This window comes from Choloepus didactylus, chromosome 3, assembly GCF_015220235.1.
Source record: "Choloepus didactylus isolate mChoDid1 chromosome 3, mChoDid1.pri, whole genome shotgun sequence".
Taxonomy (NCBI): domain Eukaryota; kingdom Metazoa; phylum Chordata; class Mammalia; order Pilosa; family Megalonychidae; genus Choloepus; species Choloepus didactylus.
In genome coordinates, this window is record NC_051309.1 from 17,894,891 (window position 1) to 17,913,424 (window position 18,534).

General features: G+C 40.2%; 1 protein-coding gene across 1 annotated transcript in view; it reads right to left on the reverse strand.

The window, feature by feature from the left end:
• FAM184B (family with sequence similarity 184 member B) overlaps nt 1–18,534 on the reverse strand; it is a 116,830-nt gene that overhangs the window by 62,354 nt on the left and 35,942 nt on the right. The window contains exons 4-5 of the mRNA XM_037831410.1: nt 17,488–17,609; nt 16,713–16,919 (exon numbers count right to left, since the gene is read on the reverse strand). Of these exons, the coding sequence (XP_037687338.1) occupies nt 16,713–16,919; nt 17,488–17,609 (329 nt within the window). The remainder of the gene's footprint in view (nt 1–16,712; nt 16,920–17,487; nt 17,610–18,534) is intronic.

The window sequence follows — 18,534 nt, forward strand, 5'->3', positions numbered from 1 at the left end:
GGGGTGGGGAGGGGGGATATCAGGTTGAATGGCCTGCTGATTTCTTATCAGAAGAAAATACAAATGAGAAGATGGTGAATGACAACTTTGAAGAGCTGAAACGGAAAAAAAAAAAAAACCCTGTCAACCTAGAATTCTATATTCAGCCAAATTGTCCTTCAAAAATGTAAGGAATACAAAGACATTTTCAGACAAATAAAAGCCAAGAGAATTTGCTTTGTGCCATCTTACCCTACAAGAAATGTTAAAGAAGTTCTTCAGGCCAGAGGAAAATGAGCCTCGATGGACACTTGAATCTACTAAAGTGCAGAAATGGTAAATACATAAGAAAAATATAAAAAAATTTTTATTTTAAAATTTTTCCCAAAAAATAATTACTGTTTAAGCAAATAGAAAACAATGTACTGTGGATTTTATAACTTATATAGAAGTAAAAGGTATGAGAACAATTGCACAAAGGACGGGGGTACGAAATGGAAATGTACTGTTGTAAGGTTTATGTATGTGAAGTTGTAAAATATTATTTGGAGACAGATTGTGATAAATTAAAGATGCATATTATAAATTCTAAAACAGCCAATACCAAAAAAGCATATCTAATAAGTCAATAATGGAGATACAATGGGATATTCTCAACACACTCAGTGAATCTATAATAAACAGCAAAAGATGAGAAAAGAAAAGAAACAGATGTGACAAGTAGAAAAAATAGCAAGACGGCAAACTTAGTGAGCCATATTTGTAATTGCATTATATGTAAATGATCTGGAAGTCACTAAAAAGTAATTAAAATTAATCAAAAGGCAATAAAATAAGTATAACCAATAACTATAAGTAACCATAATAAAAACAAGACCCAACTATCAGTTGTTTATCTTTACAAAAGCACTTTGAAGAGAAAGACATGGATAGGTTCAAAGTAAAAGGATTGATTAAAATAGACCACACAACTCTAACTGTAAGAAAACTTGAATGTCTATATTTATCAGACAAAGTAGAGTTCAGGACAAGGAATCTTTCAAAAACAATATAAAGGTCAATTCATCAAGAGAACATAAGAATCCTACATGCACCTAATAAAAAAAGTTTCAATTTACGTGAAGCATAAGCTGATAGAACTGAAAGAGAAATGGACAAATTCACAATTTTAATTTGAATTTCCATATTCCTCTCAGTAACGAACAGTACAAGTAGAGAGAGTCATAAGAACATAAAAGACTCAAGCAACACTATCAACCAACTTGTCCTAAGTAACAGCAGCAGAATTCACATTTTTCTCAAGTGCACATGGAACATTCATCGAGGTAGATCATATTTGGGCCATGAAGCAAACTTCAACATATTTAAAAGGAATGAAATGATAGTCTCTTCTCTGATCACAAAGAACTGAACCAGAAACCAGTAACATAAAGATATCTGTAAAATCCCAAATACTTGGAAATTAGACAAACTTTTTCTTAATATCCCAGAGTATTAGAGTTGATGGAAATAAAAATTTGAAAAATTTTGAGAAAATCTTCTCATCCATATTTATTATTTAAAAAACAGATTCAGAGTGGGTTGGGGCAACTAATTTAAGGTTTGACTTAATTAAGGTTTGAGATTGCTCCCCATGGGTACAATCTTTTTTTCCACACGGATTTGACCCTGTGTTTTTTTGTATACAAGTCTTTTCTCTACTACCAGACTACGAGCTCCTTGAGGACAGGGCTGATTCCTACATTCTGCATTGATCAAAACACTGAGTAGGTATCCAAAAAATGGTAATAAGCAGTAAATGGATAGTGGCAGAGTGAGGACCTGAAGGCTGGTTTCCCAAGGCCTAGGGCAAAGAGCGTTCTTTATATCACATGGACTAGTAGATGGCTTTGGAGTCAGACAGGCCTGATATACATTAAAATTAATGTGAATTAATTTTAATTTTAATTCACATTAAAATCACATTCAAATCAAGTTACTTAATTTCCCAGGTACTTCACTTGTGAAATGGGAAAACGACCCCTGCTTTAGGGCTGAGGTGAGGATTTCTAATCATCTAGTAGAGAGTTGTCATTCCTTTTGGCTGCCCAGCATCTGACCACCCACCCTGGACATTTGGGAAATTTTCCATCTGATGCATCAGAGCTGACTCCCTACCATGGACCCTGAAAATGCCAGACTCTTGCCTTCCCAGGCTTCCGTGCAACTAGAGCATGGGCACATGACCGAGGCTCCACCAATCAGACACACCCATCCTGGATTCTGAATCAGAAGTTCATGATATGTACAAGTAGGAGTCACAGAATCTGGTAAGAGGTGGCAATTGCAGTTTCCAGGGGGCAGTGAGGCCAGGCGTCTAGAACAACCCTGACCAACAGAACTTTCCATGCTGACGGAAATGTTCTGAAGTATAATAATGCAGCTAATGAATACTAATTCCTCTGAGCTGTGTGATCCAATATGGAAGCCACTAGCCATACATGGCTACTGAGCACTTGAAATGTGGCTAGCATCATGGAGGAACTGAATTTTTAGTTTTATTTAACTGTAATTAATTTAAATTTAAATAACCACATATGCCTAGTGGCTATCACATTAGACAGCACAGTTCTTGGGCACCACCCAGGGCCCCGTGTTGGTGTATCAGCTGTGTAAGGGGCAGGTCTGCACTAAAAGGTGGCAGCAGAAGTATCCTCAGCAGTTCTGCAGATGATTTGGGGCATTTCCTAGCTGGGATGCTGCTAACTCCAGGTCCCTGGTCTCCCATGGAACTACTCATGATGCTTTACTAAATTTCTTTTCTGCCTAACCTACCCAAAGTGGATTTGGGATGCTTGCCATCATAAGTGATACAAATAAGCCATGGATTCCATAGTGTCTAGAACCACTGTCCAGCTCAGCAGGTGCTCAGTAAATCTTCGTTTCCCATGTCTTCCCTAGGAATCAACATACTCAAGCGCTAATGAATAAGTAAAGATACTATACGGGAAGTATACTCTGTCTGTCCTTCAGGATTAAGTGAAAACATCATCCAGTCCTGTGTACAAGGAAGGAAGTCTGGCCTTCTGGGTCATTTCTACTGCAACCTCTGCCCACCTCCAATAGGGTCCTGTTTAGGGTATAGTAGCCTTCAGAAGGACACCCAATATGCCCATACTCAAGGGTGCAAAGCAATAGTGCACTGCTAACTCTAAAGGGGAAAATGATGCCTATTTTTAGTCCAAGAATGCTAGATTTGAGGCCTCTTCAGGCCTTTACTTTCCCCTTACCTGCATGGCCTAATTTATATCCTCAGCTTATAGAAATGAGCCAAAAGTAAAACAACAACAAAAAACAAAACCAGGAGGAAACACAATTTAGTTCTACAAGATCCACTCCCCATATGGACTTGTGTCCTGTGATGAAAGCTGAAATGGTATTTACACTCAGAGACAGCTTCTCCCAGCAGGTTACCAGGGCCAACTGTTGGCTCCGGGAGAGCTGCCATCTCTTCAATGACTGTGGCTCGGGAAGGAAAGAGCGTTCGGCCGTTTGAGGACTGAGTTTAGGCAAGGGTTGCAGCTCTGAGGAAAATGGTTTCAGTACAGCTTCCTACACAGCGAGTCAGGATGTCGGGTCTGAATTTTAGCTCCTTCCCTCACCATCTGCGTGCCTGGTTATAATAAATCACTGAGCCTCGGTTCCTGCATCTCTAAAATGGGCATAAGAATGCCCACTGTAACACTATTGGGAGGATTACATGTGTTTTCAGATATTAATGTGTCTGGAGGACAGTAGACTCTAAATAATATAGTTATGCCACATGATGTCATTCCATGCTCAGGATGATTAATAGTCACTACCACTTACTGAACTTTTATTACATGCTGTGCATTGAACTAAGTGTTTAGATATAATATACCCTATTTAATCGATACAACAAGCCCTTGCAGGAAGTATTTATCCCCATTTCAGAAACCAGGTTTCAGAGAGGGTAGGTGACTTGCCCATGGTCACACAGCAAAGTGGAAGAGTCAGGACTTGGACTAGACTGGGTCTCTCATTATTTCATTTATTTATTCAACATACACTGAAGGAGGAGCTACCTCTCTTAACCACCTCACAACACTCGAACCCTCAGTGATACAGGATGATCCTTCAGTGAAGACTTAAATATGATAATGCAGGTTCTTGGATTATAAAGAGGCTTTCTTATAATAACTAACTGATTTATCCTCATTCTTTTCCTAAGACTTTCACATATGTTATTAGCTTTCCCCAGTGAACACAAGAGATGAGGCTTTGTGTTCCTTCTCAGCAGAAAGCCCTGTCTGTCTGCAGGAGGGTGGCACCACACACACCACCCAAGAACCTTCTCTCACATTGACACGCCACTGATTAATTACCTGCATCTACCTCGTGCCTATGATGTCCCAGGTACCTTTTTTTCCACATGAATTACCTCAGTGAATGCTCCCAACCACTCAAGGAGGTGCTATTATTATCAGCCTGTCTTACAAACGAGGAACTTGAGGTACAAAGAATTTCCCTCAGGGTGGGGAGGGGGTGCTGTGGCTTCGAAGCTAGAGGGTGGCAGAGTTGGGATTTGAACCCAGGCAGTCTGCCAGTACTGAGTTTATATTTTATAAAAAGTAATTCTTTAATATCTTTTAATCCCCACTCTATATTTAGATTTCCCTGATGATCTCAAAATATCTCTTTGCGGTTGGTTTGTATGATTCCATATTAGGCCCATATGTGGCCGTTGTGTCTCTGAGTCTAGTTTTAAAATTTTTCAGTTAATTATTTAATAATTAATTTGCTTCCAATTGTGGTAAAGTATACATAAAAATCATTTTATCCATTTTAAGTGGACAATTCTTTGACATTAAGTACACTGATGATACTGTGTAACTTTAACCACTATTGGTTTCCAGACTATTTCCATTGTCTGAAACCAAAACTCATACTTACTTAGCACTAACTCCCCAGTCCCCATTCCTGCCACCCCTGGTAACCACTATTCTGCTTTCTGTCTCTATGAATTTGCTCATTCTAAGTATTCTGTATAAGAGAAATCATAAAATATTTGTCCTTTTATGTCTGGTTTATTTCATTAAACATGATGTCTTCAAGGTTCATCCACGTTGTAGCATGTACCAGCACTTCACTTTTTCTTTACAACTGAATAATAGCCCATTGTATGAATATACCACATTTTGTTTATTCATTCATCTGCTGATGGACACTTGGGTTGCTTCGTCTTTTTGGCTACTGTGAATTATGTTGTGATGAATATTAGTATAGAATTCTCTGTCTGAGTCAATTCTTTTGAGTATATATCTAGGAGTGCAATTGCCTGGTCATATGGTAATTCTTTGTTTAACTTTCTGAGGAACTACCAAACTTTTCTACAGTGGCTGCACCATATTTTATTCCCAACAACAATGTACACTGGTTCCTATTTCTCTGCATCCTTGCCAACACTTATTTTCTGTTTTTTTTTTTTTTTTTTCAAATAATAGCTATTCTAGTGGGAGTTAAGTGGTATATCCTTGTAGTTTTAATTCGCATCTCTTTAATGGCTAATGATGTTCAGAATCTTTTAATATACTTATTGCTCATTTGAATATCTTCTTTGATATTCAAATATTTGATCCATTTTGAAATTGGGTTGTTTGTCTTTTTGTTGTTCAGTCAAAGGAGTTCTTTATTCTGGATATTAAACCCTTATCAGATATATTGTTTTCAAATATTTTCTCCCATTCCGTAAGTTGTATTTTCACTTTTCTTGATAATGTCCTTTGATGCACAAAAGTTTTTAATTTTGATGAAGCACAATTTATCTATTTTTCTTTTGCTGTTTGTGCTTTCAATGTAAAATCTAAAAATCCATTGCAATTGCTCCATTACTGCCTTTTTTGTATTTAATTGCTTTTTTGTTTTGAGTCCCTTTTTTTTCCTCTTCTTTACATGTATATTTTCTTTGTGGTTACCTTTGTAACTACAAGTAACATCTTAAACTAGTAAGCACCTAGTTCGTCTAGTACCAACATAGTTTCTTTCAGTAGTATACTGACTCTCCACTCCTATATATCTCCTTCCCTCCCCCTTCATATTATTGTCTTTGATTACATCTTCATACGTTGAATGCCCATTAACATAGATTTAATATGTTATTTTACACATTTGCCTGTTAAGTCATACGACAAGGGGAGCAGTTACAAACTAAAAGTACAATAACACAGGACTTTATAACCCGTATAGTTACCTTTTCTGATGTTCTTTATTTCTTCTTATGGCTTTGAGTTACTGTCTAGTGTCCTTTTATTTCAGCCTGAAGGACTCCTGTTAGCATTTCTTGTAGGGCAGATCTTCTGGTAATGAACTCTTTCAGCTTTTGTTTATCTGTAAATGTGTTAATTTTTCCTTCCTTTTTGAAAGATAATTTTGCCAGATATAGAATTCTTCATTGACAGATTTTTCTTTAAGGATTTTAAACATGCCATCTGTGCTGGTTTTAATATCTTATGTCCCCCAGAAAAAGCCATATTCTTTAATGTTGTGGGGGCAGAGGTATTAGTTTTTATTAATTGGAACCTTTTGATTGAGTGTTTCCATGGAGATGTGACTAGTAACACCTTTGAGTAGGGTGTGACCTGTTGATGGGATTATTTCCATGGAGGTGTGGCACCGCCCATTGAGCTTGGGTCTTTAATTACTGGAGCCCTATAAAAGTTCAGAAACAGAAGGACTTCAGAAAGGCTGCAGCCAAGAGAGACACTTGGAATAAAGCACAGGAGCTGAGAGTGGAACACAACCTGGGATCAGAAGATGCCAGCCACGTACCTTCCCAGCTAACAGAGGTTTTCTGGATGCCATTGGCCTTCCTTCGGTGAAGATATACTTGTGTTGATGCCTTCATTTGGACATTTTCATGGCCTTCAGACTGTAACTTTGTAACCAAATAAATCCCTTTTATAAAAGCCAATCCATTTCTGGTATTTTGCATAACGGCAGCATTAGCAAACCGGCACACCATGACTGTCTTCTGGCCAGCATGGTTTCTGATGAGAAATCTGCCCTTTATCTTAATGGGGACAACTTGTATGTGAGAAGTAACTTCTTTCTTGCTTTGGACTTTGACAATATCACTAATGTGCTGTGGTGTAGATCTTCTAGAGTTTATCCTGCTTGGAGTTCACTGAGCATCCTGGATATATATATTCATGTCTTTCATCAGATTTGGGAAGTTTTCAGACATTATTTCTTCAAATACTCTATATGCCCCTTTCTCTCTCCCTTGTTCTTCAGGGACTCCAATGGCATATGTTGACCACTTGGTGTTATCCCACAGGTTCCTCAGGCTCTTTTCATTTTTCTTCATTATTTTTTCTTTCTGCTCCTCACACCGGGTAATTTCAATGGTCTTATCTTTAAGTTTGCTTATCCTTTCTTCTGCCAGTTCAAATCTGATGTTGAATCTGTCTAATGTGATTTTCCTTTCAATTATTGTACTTTGCAGCTCCAAAATTTCTGTTTGGTTCCTTTTTTATAATTTCCATCTCTTTATTTTGGCCAGACAACATTTTCCTAATTTCCTTTATTTTTTTGTATACAGATTCCTTTAGCTCATTGAACATATTCAAAACAGTTGATTTAAAAGTCTTTGCTATTTTTCTTGGTGCCTCGGAGGCGGTCGGCTGCCTCAGCATGAAGCTGAACGTCTCCTTCCCAGCCACTGGCTGCCAGAAGCTCATTGAAGTAGATAATGAACACAAACTTCATTCATTTTATGAGATGCACATGGCCACAGAAGTTGCTGCTGATGCTCTCGGCGAAGAGTGGAAGGGTTATGCTGTCCATCCAAATCACTGTTGGAAATAACAAACAAGGTTTCCCCATGAAACAGGGTGTCTTGACCCATGGCCTTGTCTGCCTCTTACTGAGTAAGGGGCATTCCTGTTATAGATCAAGGAGAACTTGGGAAAGAAAGTGCAGATCTGTTTGGGGTTGCATTGTGGATGCCAATCTGAGTGTTCTCAACCTGGTTATTGTAAAAAAAAGGAGAGAAGGATATTTCTGGACTGACTGATACTACTGTGTCTCATCTCCTGTGGCCCAAAAAAGATAGCAGAATCCGCAAACTTTGCAATCTCTCTAACGAAGATGTATGCCAGTATGTTGTGAGAAAGTCCCTGAACAAAGAAGGTAAGAAACCCAGGACCAAAGCATACAAGACACAGCATATTGTTACTCCACGTGTCCTGAAACATAAATGCTGGCATACTGAAGAAACAACGTACTAAGGAAAACAAGGAAGAGGCCACAGAATGTGCTAAACTTTTGGCCAAAAGAATGAAGGAGGCCAAAGAAAAACACCAAGAATGGACTGCTAAGAGATGGAGGCTGTCCTCACTGAGAGCTTCTATCTCTAAGTCTGAGTCCAGTCAAAAATAAGATTTTCTAAGAGTAACAAATAAATAGGATCAGACATTAAAAAAACAAAAAAGTCTTTGACTAATCATTTCAATGCATGAGTTTCCTCATGGATGATTTCTGGCAAATTCTTTTTCTCCTGTGAATGGGCCATACTTTCCTGCTTCTGTTTTTTAATTCAATTTTATTGAGATATATTCACAAACCATACAGGCATCCACAGTGTATAATCAATTGTTCAATGTTCCATTAAATAGTTGTGCATTCATCACCACAATCAATTTTTGAACATTTTCATTACCACAAAAAAAGTATAAAAATTAAAGTAAAAAAGAAAACAAAAAACATCCCATACCCTTCCACCCCTCCTTATAATTCATTTACTTTTGCCCTTATTTTTCTACTCATCTGTCCATACACTGGATAAAGAGAGTGGGAGCCACAAGATTTTCACAATCACACGGTCACACCATAAAAGCTATATACAATCATCTTCAAGAATTAAGTCTACTGGGTTGCAGTTCATCAGTTTAAGGTATAAGGTATTTAAGGTATTTCCTTCTAGCTAACCCAATACACTAAAAACTAAAAATGGATATCTGTGTAATGTATAAGAATAACATTCAGAACAAACTCTTGACTCCATTTGAAATCTCTCAGCTACTGAAACTTTATTTTCTTTCATTTTTGGTCGAGGAAGGCTTTCTCAATCCCACGATACCAGGGCCAAGCCCACCCCTGTGAGTCATGTCCCATGCTGCCAGGGAGATTTACACCCCTGGGAGTCATGTCCCACATGGGGGGAGGGCAGTGAGTTTATCTACCGAGTGAGCTTACAGAGAGAGAGGGGCCACATCTGAGCAACAAGAGAGGATCTCTGGGGGTGACTCTTAGGCAACATTTTAAGTAGGCTTAGCCTTTACTTTGCAGTGACAAGCTTCATAAGGGCAAACCCCAAGATCGAGGGCTCGGATCTCTAAATTGGTAGTCCCCAATGCTTGTGAGAATATCAGTAATTCTCCAGGTGAGGAACTTTAATATTTCCACATTTCCCCCTCATCCCTCAAGGGGGCTTTGCAAATACATTTTTATTCTCTGCCCAAATTACTCTGGGATGTATTGGGGCTTCACACTAACCTGTACAAACCAAGCAGATTTTACTCCCTATTCGAAGTTCCATGTAATTACGGTGTTTGAATAAACTGACCATACAAGTTAAATTATATAGTGTGTTACAAAAAATATAGATTTTATACCTAATAAACATCTCCTCCTTTGGTCTCACATAGCAGTTGAAGTTTTAAAACACTGTCACTATAATCCTTTACTCTTTAGTCTGATTTACCTTAGTCCAAACCAAGTCCATTTCATTCACATCACTACTTTAAGTCTGATCTCTTTTTCACACTCTTTAACATTTGCTGTATGGGGTAATGCTGACATTCACAGCTGCCAGACTCTGGCTCTGAGTGTCAGGTGTCACACAGATACCCAAGTTTCAGGGACTGACCAGGTTATACACAAAGAGCTCAGCATCTCAGAACTTACAAATAACCGTTATAACTCAGGAACACATGTGACTGCTGTAAGAGTTTACAATCTAGGAATCTTTACCATACGCCTTCTCCTGATAACCTATGCTCTCAGATTCAACTCTCAGAGTTTGCACATTATAGTTAGCCCATATTAATGAGGTGTCATAACGTTTGTCTTTTCAATTCTGGTTTATTTCACTCAACATACTGTCCTCAAGGTCCATTCACCAGTTGCATACCTCACAACTTCATTCCTTTTAGTAGCAGCTCAATATTCCATTGTATGTATACACCACAGTTCGGAATTCTGTTCATCAGATGATGTACCCTTAGGCCACCTCCATCAGCTGCGAATTGTGAATACAGCCACCATAAAGCCCACTGTGCAAATGTCCTTTCATATTCCTCTTTTCAGTTTTTCCAAGTTGTGCCAGTTTGGATGTATTATGTCAGCACTGGCCAACTGTAACAGATTTTGGTTACCAGAGAAGTGGGGTGCTGCTGAGTTTGCAAAACCAATCATGTTGGAACGGCTTTTTAAATGGATAAGGGGACGATTCCGGAAGAATTGTGAGCAGCTTCATAGAAGAGGCCTACACTGCTTTGAAGAGACTGTTTGTGGAAATATGCATTCAAAAGATACTCCTGATGAGGCCTTAAACAGAAAGGATGAATGCGTTATTGCCAACTGCAAGAAGGGTGATCCTTGTTTTAAAGTGGCAGAGAATTTGGCAAAATTGTGTCCTGGTGTTGGATGGAAGGCAGAATTTGAAAGCAATGACCTGGAATATTTAGCTGATGAGATCTCCAAGCTAAATATAGAAGAAGTAGTCTGCTTCTCCTTGCAGCTTATAGTCAAATGTGACAGGACAGAGATAAACTGAGAATTGATCTCTTGGGTACAAAGAAACCAGAAACTGATAGTTTGGAAAATTCTGGGCTTCCAAAAAGTGAGACCACAGAAGTTACAGCCCCATGTGAGGATTTAACCAAACATGGAACCCGATGACCATTTCATGGCCGGGATTGGAGATGGAGTTATCCAGAAAGGGTTTGTGGAAAGTCCTATTATCTGAAGGTTTTGACCCCTGTAAACTGCATGCCAAACCAACAAGATTTTTGCAACATCTGTATAGACGGAGCCACTGCCAGTCTGGACTGGAGGGAATGCAAAAGGAACAAATTGAAGGAATAATTTCTTCAAAGACAGAGCCATCAAGATTGAGGTCTGGAGTCAAGAGGTCTTGGGCTGGGAGAGTGGAGCAGCCCATACACGTGGAAAGGGTGAGTTTGCCCCGGGGGTCAAGAGCGGGCCTTCTACCTCAATGCTCAGGAAGAGTGCTGCCACCCCAGGCCCCAGAGAGGGTGAAGCACATTCGCTGGGGAAAGGGGAGAGCCTGGCCACCACCCCACTGCTCGGAAAGCGGAAAGCCTTTGCCCTGGAGAGGCAGAGTCGCGGTGGCACCCAGATGTCTGAGGAGGGTGCGGCTGAGAAAAAGGTGGTCTCCCCAATGTGTGGATATGTTGGAGAACTCACCCCAGCGTTTGAAGAGAAAAAGGCTGCTGCAAAGGCCCTTAGGAAGGGTTAGACTACCGCTCTCTCAAGTCTCAAGGATACAACATCATTCTATAAATGATTCCCAGGCTTTGAAATCTAATGGGAGTTTGCCCTGAGGGTTTTAGGAACTGTTTTGGTCCCTTAAACCCTGTTTTCCTTTCAGTTTCTCCTTATGGTAATGGGAATGTTTATCCTATGACTGTCCCTGCTTTGTATATTGGAAGCAGATAACTTGTTCTAAGTTTCACAGGTCCACAGCTAAAGGAAAATTATGCCTTAGGACAGACCACGCATGTAACTGATTTTGATGGGATCTTGAACTTAACTATTGTTACTGAAATGATTTAAGTTTCTGTGATATTGTGATGGGATGAATGTATTTTGTATATGAAAAGATCATGTCATTTTGGGGTCCAGGGGGTAGAATGTGCCAGTTTGGATGCAATCTTGTGGGGGCAGATGTATTTAGTGTTGATTAGATTGGAATCCTTTGATTGAGTGTTTCCATGGAGATGTGACTCAATCAACTGTGAGTGAAACATTTGATTGGATAATTTCCATGGAGGTGTTACATGCCTATTCAGGGTGGGTGTTAATTGGATCACTGGAGCCATATAAAGGAATTCACAGACAGAAGGACCTCAGAGCAACTGAGAGTGACATTTTGGAGGAGCTGCAGCTTACAGAGACATTTTGGAGAACATAAGCCAGTAGCAAGCAGATGCCTAGAGAAGAACGTCGTAGGTGAAAGCCATTTTGAAACCAGAACTCCAGAGCAGATGCCAGCCACATGCCTTCTGAGTTGACAGAGGTTTTCTGGACACCAATGGCCATCCTTCAGTGATGGTACCTGATTGTTGATGCCTTACCTTGGATGCTTTATGGGCTTCACACTGTAACTCTGTAACCAATTAAACCCCCTTTATAAAAGCCAATCCATTTCTGGTATGTTGCATAACGGCAGCATTAGCAAACCAGAAAACAAGTATATACCCAATAATGGGGTTGCAGGACCATATGGCAACCCCATGCTTAGCTTCCTGTGGAATCACCACACTGTCTTCCAGATGGGCTGCACCACTCTACTTCCCCACCAACAGTGATTAGGTTCATCCCTTTCTCCACATTTTCTCTAACACTTGTACCCCTGTTTATTTTTAAACAGTTTTATTCATACACCATACAGTCCCTCCTAAGTGAACAATCAAAGGTTCCTGGTACAATCACATAGTTATGCATTTACCACCACTATCTATATTTCCATTTCTTCAAAGAAAGGAGGAGTAAAAAGAAAAAAGAAAAAAGAAAGAAGAAAAAAGAGAAAGAAAATGACAACTAAAAAGCAACAAAAGAAAAAAAATACAATACAATAAAAATGTCAGACACCACCACCAACACCAAGAATCCTATACCCCTCTCTTATATCCCCCTCTTATAGCATTTAGTTTTGGTATATTACCTTTGTGACAATTAATGGAAGCATATTACAATGTTACTCTTAACTATAGACTCTAATGTGCATTGATTGTATTTTTTCCCCAATAGCACCCCATTTTCAACAACTCACAAAGTTGACATTCATTTGTTCTCCCTCATGTAATACCAGTCTTACATTTGTACATTTAATCACAATCATTGACCACTCTAGGTTTCACTAAGTTATACAGTCCCAGTCCTTATCTTCTATCTTTCCTTCTTTTGTCCTACATACTCCTAACCTTCCTCTTTCAACTCTACTCACAATCATCTTTGTTCAGTGTACTTACAATATTGTGCTACCATCACCCAGTATTGTGCCATCCATTTCTGGATCTATACAGTCAATCCTGTTGAACATTTGGTACACCTTCAGCATCAAATGCCTGATCTTTACCCTCTTTCTATCTCCTGGTGTCTTCATAACTAAACTCTTCTACAAACTCTCTATCCTGTTTTCTGTAGCACTCCCTTTACTATTTCATATAGAGGAGGTCTCCTGTTCATGAACTCTCTGTGTCTGTTTATCTGTAAATATTTTAAACTCTCTCTCATTTATGAAGGACAGTTTTGCTGGATATAGGATTCTCGGTTGGCAGTTTTTGTCTTTCATTGTCTTGACTTTCTCCTCCATGGTTTCTACTGAGAAATCCACACTTAAGTCTTATTGAGCTTCCCTTGTATGTGATGGATTACTTTTTTCTTGCTGCTTTCAGAATTCTCTTTGTCTTTGACATTTGAAAATCTGATTAGTAAGTGTCTTGGAGTAGGTCTATTTGGATCAATTCTGTTTGGGGTATGCTGTATTTCTTGGACCTGTAATTTAATTTTTTTCAGGGAGTTAGGAAATTTTCATTGATTATTTCCTCTATTATTCTTTCCACCCCTTTTCCCTTCTTTTCTCCTTCTGGGACACCTATAACACATATATTCATGCACTTCATGTTGTCCTTCAGTTTCCTGAGCCCCTGCTCATATTTTTCCATTGTTTTCCCTATCTGTTCCATTGTGTGCAGGATTTCTGATGTCATGTCCTCTAGTTCAGAATCCTCTCTTCTGCCTCTCCAAGTCTGCTGTTGTATTTCTCCATTGTGTTTTTCATCTCTTCTATTGTACCTTTCATTCCCATAAATTCTGCCATTTGTTGTTTCAAGCTTACAACTTCTTCCTTATGATCATCCAGTGTCTCTTTATATTCTTCATCTCTTTTGACACATTTTCTTTCAACTCATTGATTTTATTTAGAAGATTTGTTTGAATATTGTCAATTAGTTGTTTCACCTCTTGAATCTAAGTTGATGTGCTGGTTTGTTCCTTAGACTGGCCAAGTTTCCTGGTGTGGTTCATGATTTTTTGCTGTCTAGGGATCTGATTTTCTTGATTAGTTTATTCTGGAGGTTGTTTTCTCTCTTTTGCCTTGGGTTTTCCTGTTAGTTTTTTTTTTTTTTTAATATCTTTATTTCTTTGTTTCTCTCACTGGCCAGTTGTCAGATTGGCTCTGCCTCCCCATCTTACCCCCAAATCGGACACCCACCATGGCCTGTCACAGGGATGGGAGGTAGGCACTGGGCAACCTGCCAGTTCTCTGTGTTGTAATACACAATCTGCTGGCTTCCAGTGGTGCTCTGCTTCCCTTGCACTTTCTAGACTGTCCAGCAGGTGGCATTGTTCAGTAACTTAATTGTCTTCAGAGGCTGCTTTGCCTCTGAGCACAGGGTGCATACAGGTGAGTTGAAACTGTGGGATTCCTATGCCCTCACTTTGCCAGCTCAGTGTGGGGTTACATCTGTGGCAGAGGACTCCCTCAGGTGACCGAGCACTCCAGCCATCTCCAAGGCAAGGAAATGGCTGCCAGCTGCTGCTTCCCTCAGGGGTGGGGGACAGGTTTCCAGACCCAGAGCTGGAAACACAGTGTCTGTCCGTGTTTTCTCAGTGTCTTTGTCCCTCACTGATCTGGGTCTTGAAATGTCCTCCTCTGTCCCTCAGATCTTTAAACAGTGGGGGTATGTGTCACTGCTGTGAGAGTATTTAAAATCTGTGCCCCTGATAGAAGGGTTCCCACCCCCTGATTCTGTGCCTTTCCCAAATGGAGACCAAATCAGGGGAGTGGAGAGGGCTGGCTGGTCCAGGACAGAAGATTCCTACCTAATATTTCTTCTCTTTCTCAATTTGGCATCTGCAGGGCCCTTCTCCAGTCTATATCCTCCTCCAGAAATTCAAACCATTCAGAATTGTCCTTTTTTCATTGAATATCAGGAGAGGAGTTTTCACTATGTTACCATGTTGATGATGTCACTCCTCCTGCTTCTCTTTGTGTGTTTTGCAATTTTTTGTTGAGAGCTGGGGTCTAAGTATTATGTTGTTATAACTCTGGATATCTAGTTCTCCTATTCCTCTAAGATTCCTAGGTATTTTTATTGTTGCTGTTGATGTTGTTGAGGGCTAGAGCCATCAGTCTGTGACTTTTACAAACTATTTTTTGCTCCCACTCAGGGAATGGAGAGAAAGAAGGAAAAAAAAAAGGTACTGCTTCTTTAAGACTCCTTTGCACTTTTGTCCAAGGAGGGTTCAAACAATGGCTGTGCTCAGAGCTGTCCCACCCCCGCCCCAGTGATCTGAAGTAGCTAATCTAAAGCAGTGATCAGCAATCAGCTCACAGCCCACCCCTCCTTACCTTGGATTTTACAGGGCTAGGTCCTTTTAGCCCATTCTGGCACTGCAGTTCCCACTGCTGCCTGCCACGTGGTTGGGGAATGGGGAGTGTGGGGGTGCACAGAGGGTGAAATTCACCAATATTTACTGCACTTTACAAGCCTCTTCCTGTAGCTCTTCCCTGCATGCTGCATAGTGGTCCACCAGGCTCCAGAGTTTCAAAATCCTTCATTCAGAGAGGAATTGGCAATTATTGCCAGTTCAATAGTTGTTTTGGTGGAGGAACCGATTCCTGGAGCACCCTACTCCACCATCTTCCCACAATCTTCAGTAGTGAGTTTTTGGTTCATGTTATTTCTGTCAGGTTTTGGTGAGTGAGCCGAGTTGAATTTTCCTAAGTTCCATACTCACATGAAACAATCCTGACCTAGGTGAAAGACTCCAGGTGCTACTCTTTCATGATCTCAGGGGTGCCTCCCTGTCTACCCTAAAAGACTGTGTACTCCCTTTGAGCAAGGACTGTGTCTTTCATCCGTGTGTACTAGCACAGATATGGTATGCTGCAGGACCTCAGTAAATGTTTAAGAAAGGAAACAAGGAATAAAAGAGGAAAGGAAGGAAGTAGAGAAAAGGAAAAAGAAGTAGAGCAGTAGCTGTACTAAGTTGAATTGTGTACCCCACAAAATACATGTTTGAGTCCTAACCCCAGGTATCTGTAAATATGACATTATTTGGAAATAGGGTCTCTGCAGATGTAATCCAGTTGTGATGAGGTCACTGGATTAGGATGGGCCCTAATCTAATCTAAATGCTGATGCCCTTATAAGAAGAGGGAATTTTGGACTCATAAACACATAGGGGAGAATGCCATGTGAAAATGGAAGCAGAGGTTAGAAAGATGTGTCTGCAAGACAAGAAACACCAAGGCAGGTCAGCAATCATCAGCAGCTAGGAAAAAGCTGGGAAGCCAGGAAGGCTCCTTCAGAGGGAGTACAGTCCTGCCAACACCTTGCTTTCCAACTTCTACCTTCCAGAACTGTGAGAGTACATTTCTGTTGTTTTAAGCACCCTGTATCTATCAAAGGAAATCTTACCTTCTGCAGCTTCTTCCTTTCAGCCTCCACAGAAGAGCGAACTGACTTGATTTCCACTGTGTGCTTCTTTACCAAGTCTTCCAGTCGCTTCACTAGCTGGTCTCTGAGCTGTTTCTTGTCCTCTTCTGTCTGATGTTTGATTTTACGTAGGTCATCTTCATATTGTTGCTTCATATATTCTGTCTCAACACTTGGCTCTTTCTTGGTCTATAAAAAGAATAGGGCCTTAAAAACTGCCGAGGTGAGGAGGGATGGTGAGAAGCAGGGAATCCCCATTTCTCTTTTATATAACTTTTCCATGTTTATATACTGATTTTATAGATTTTATAGTATATATTATAAGATGCAGTAAAGTTTACAAGACTATATATTTGATATTTGTAAGAGACTTCGCTTTATCTACCATTGGAAAAGGAATGTTATATCTAGTGTCACGGAACTAGATTTAACAGTCCTTACTACCATCGTTTCTAAAGAATGCTTTGCTCATTTTGGCTGGGAACATATAACGGGATCCTAAGCAAGTACCCAGCTTCCTCATAGCTGATGATAAAAAGTTGTGAGAATTCTGCTACATTCTCAGTGTCTCAGTTCCAAATGACATGAGGTTGGCAGGAAGCTGGCTGGAAATCCACTCCCATACCTACATGCCCGCACACATGGGAATGGCTACTTGTAACTAGATCTATCCTGGCTGGGGTCAGCTTCTACCCGAGGCTCATTCCACCAAAGCCTCCTGTGACTTCTCCATCCCCAGGGCTGGGTCAGATACTACCTGTGGATCTGCGCCTCCTTTCGTGCATGGACATTCCTTGGGAAAGTTCTGATCCTTCTGAGGATGAAGACTGTGGACTTCCAAGACTTCATTCTCTGAAACTAGCTCAGTCTTCATGTCATCTGCAAGTGTAAGTTTCAGCATCATTCAGAAGGTCTGAGGCCTTAGCCTCGTGTCCAAGGCCTTCTATCATCCTGTCTGCATTCCCCGTTTAACTGTTTTGTCCACCATCTTCCTCCACAACCCCTGCTCCGTGGTCTACCAGCTTTCAAGCAGGGTCAAAGCAGTGTTCCCATCTTTGCCCAAAGCAGGATCCTGAGCTTAAATGCTTGCCCTGCTCTACCTTCCTAAACTAGTGGTATCCCTATTCATTTATTGTGCTTACCGTGGATAAAGCAAATTTGAGCATGCACCCCAGTATAAGTAAATTCAAAATAAGAATAAGGCAAAAAGTAAATATAACTGGAATTGCTACTTTATTCTTCCATATTCCCAGAGGTTCTCATGTCCTAGTTTTGAGAACCACTCTTCTAAACCCTCACTACCCGCTGGTTCCAACTCGAACCTCTCCTAGTCCAACCTGTTCCAGCCCACTGGGATTTCTTCTTTCCTAGACACTTTACCCCTTGACACCTGAGCATGATACCAAAGCATGTATGGCCTATGATGTAACTGTCCCACAAACTCTTTAAATGCAGAGCCCATGTTTCTGGCTTTCTGTCTCACAGTGTTAAGCTAGTCACACTGTAGGTATTCAACACATTTCTATTGAGGGAGCTCCAGCAGAAGGAACTCTGGATTCAGATATACTTGGGTGCAAACACCAGCTCTAATTAGCCTTTTGTCTGACTTTGAGCCAATCACTTAACCTTTCTCAATCACTTAACCAATTGGCCTCATTTCTCCAGCTGTAATATAGGATACTGATGACACCTATCTTAGAAAATTATTGGGAAGATCCAACAATGTAATTGAATGAACTCATGTTAAAAGTATAAAGCATTCTCTAAGGGTGGGAAGCCAGTGTTGGGAAGTTCAGGCACTGTG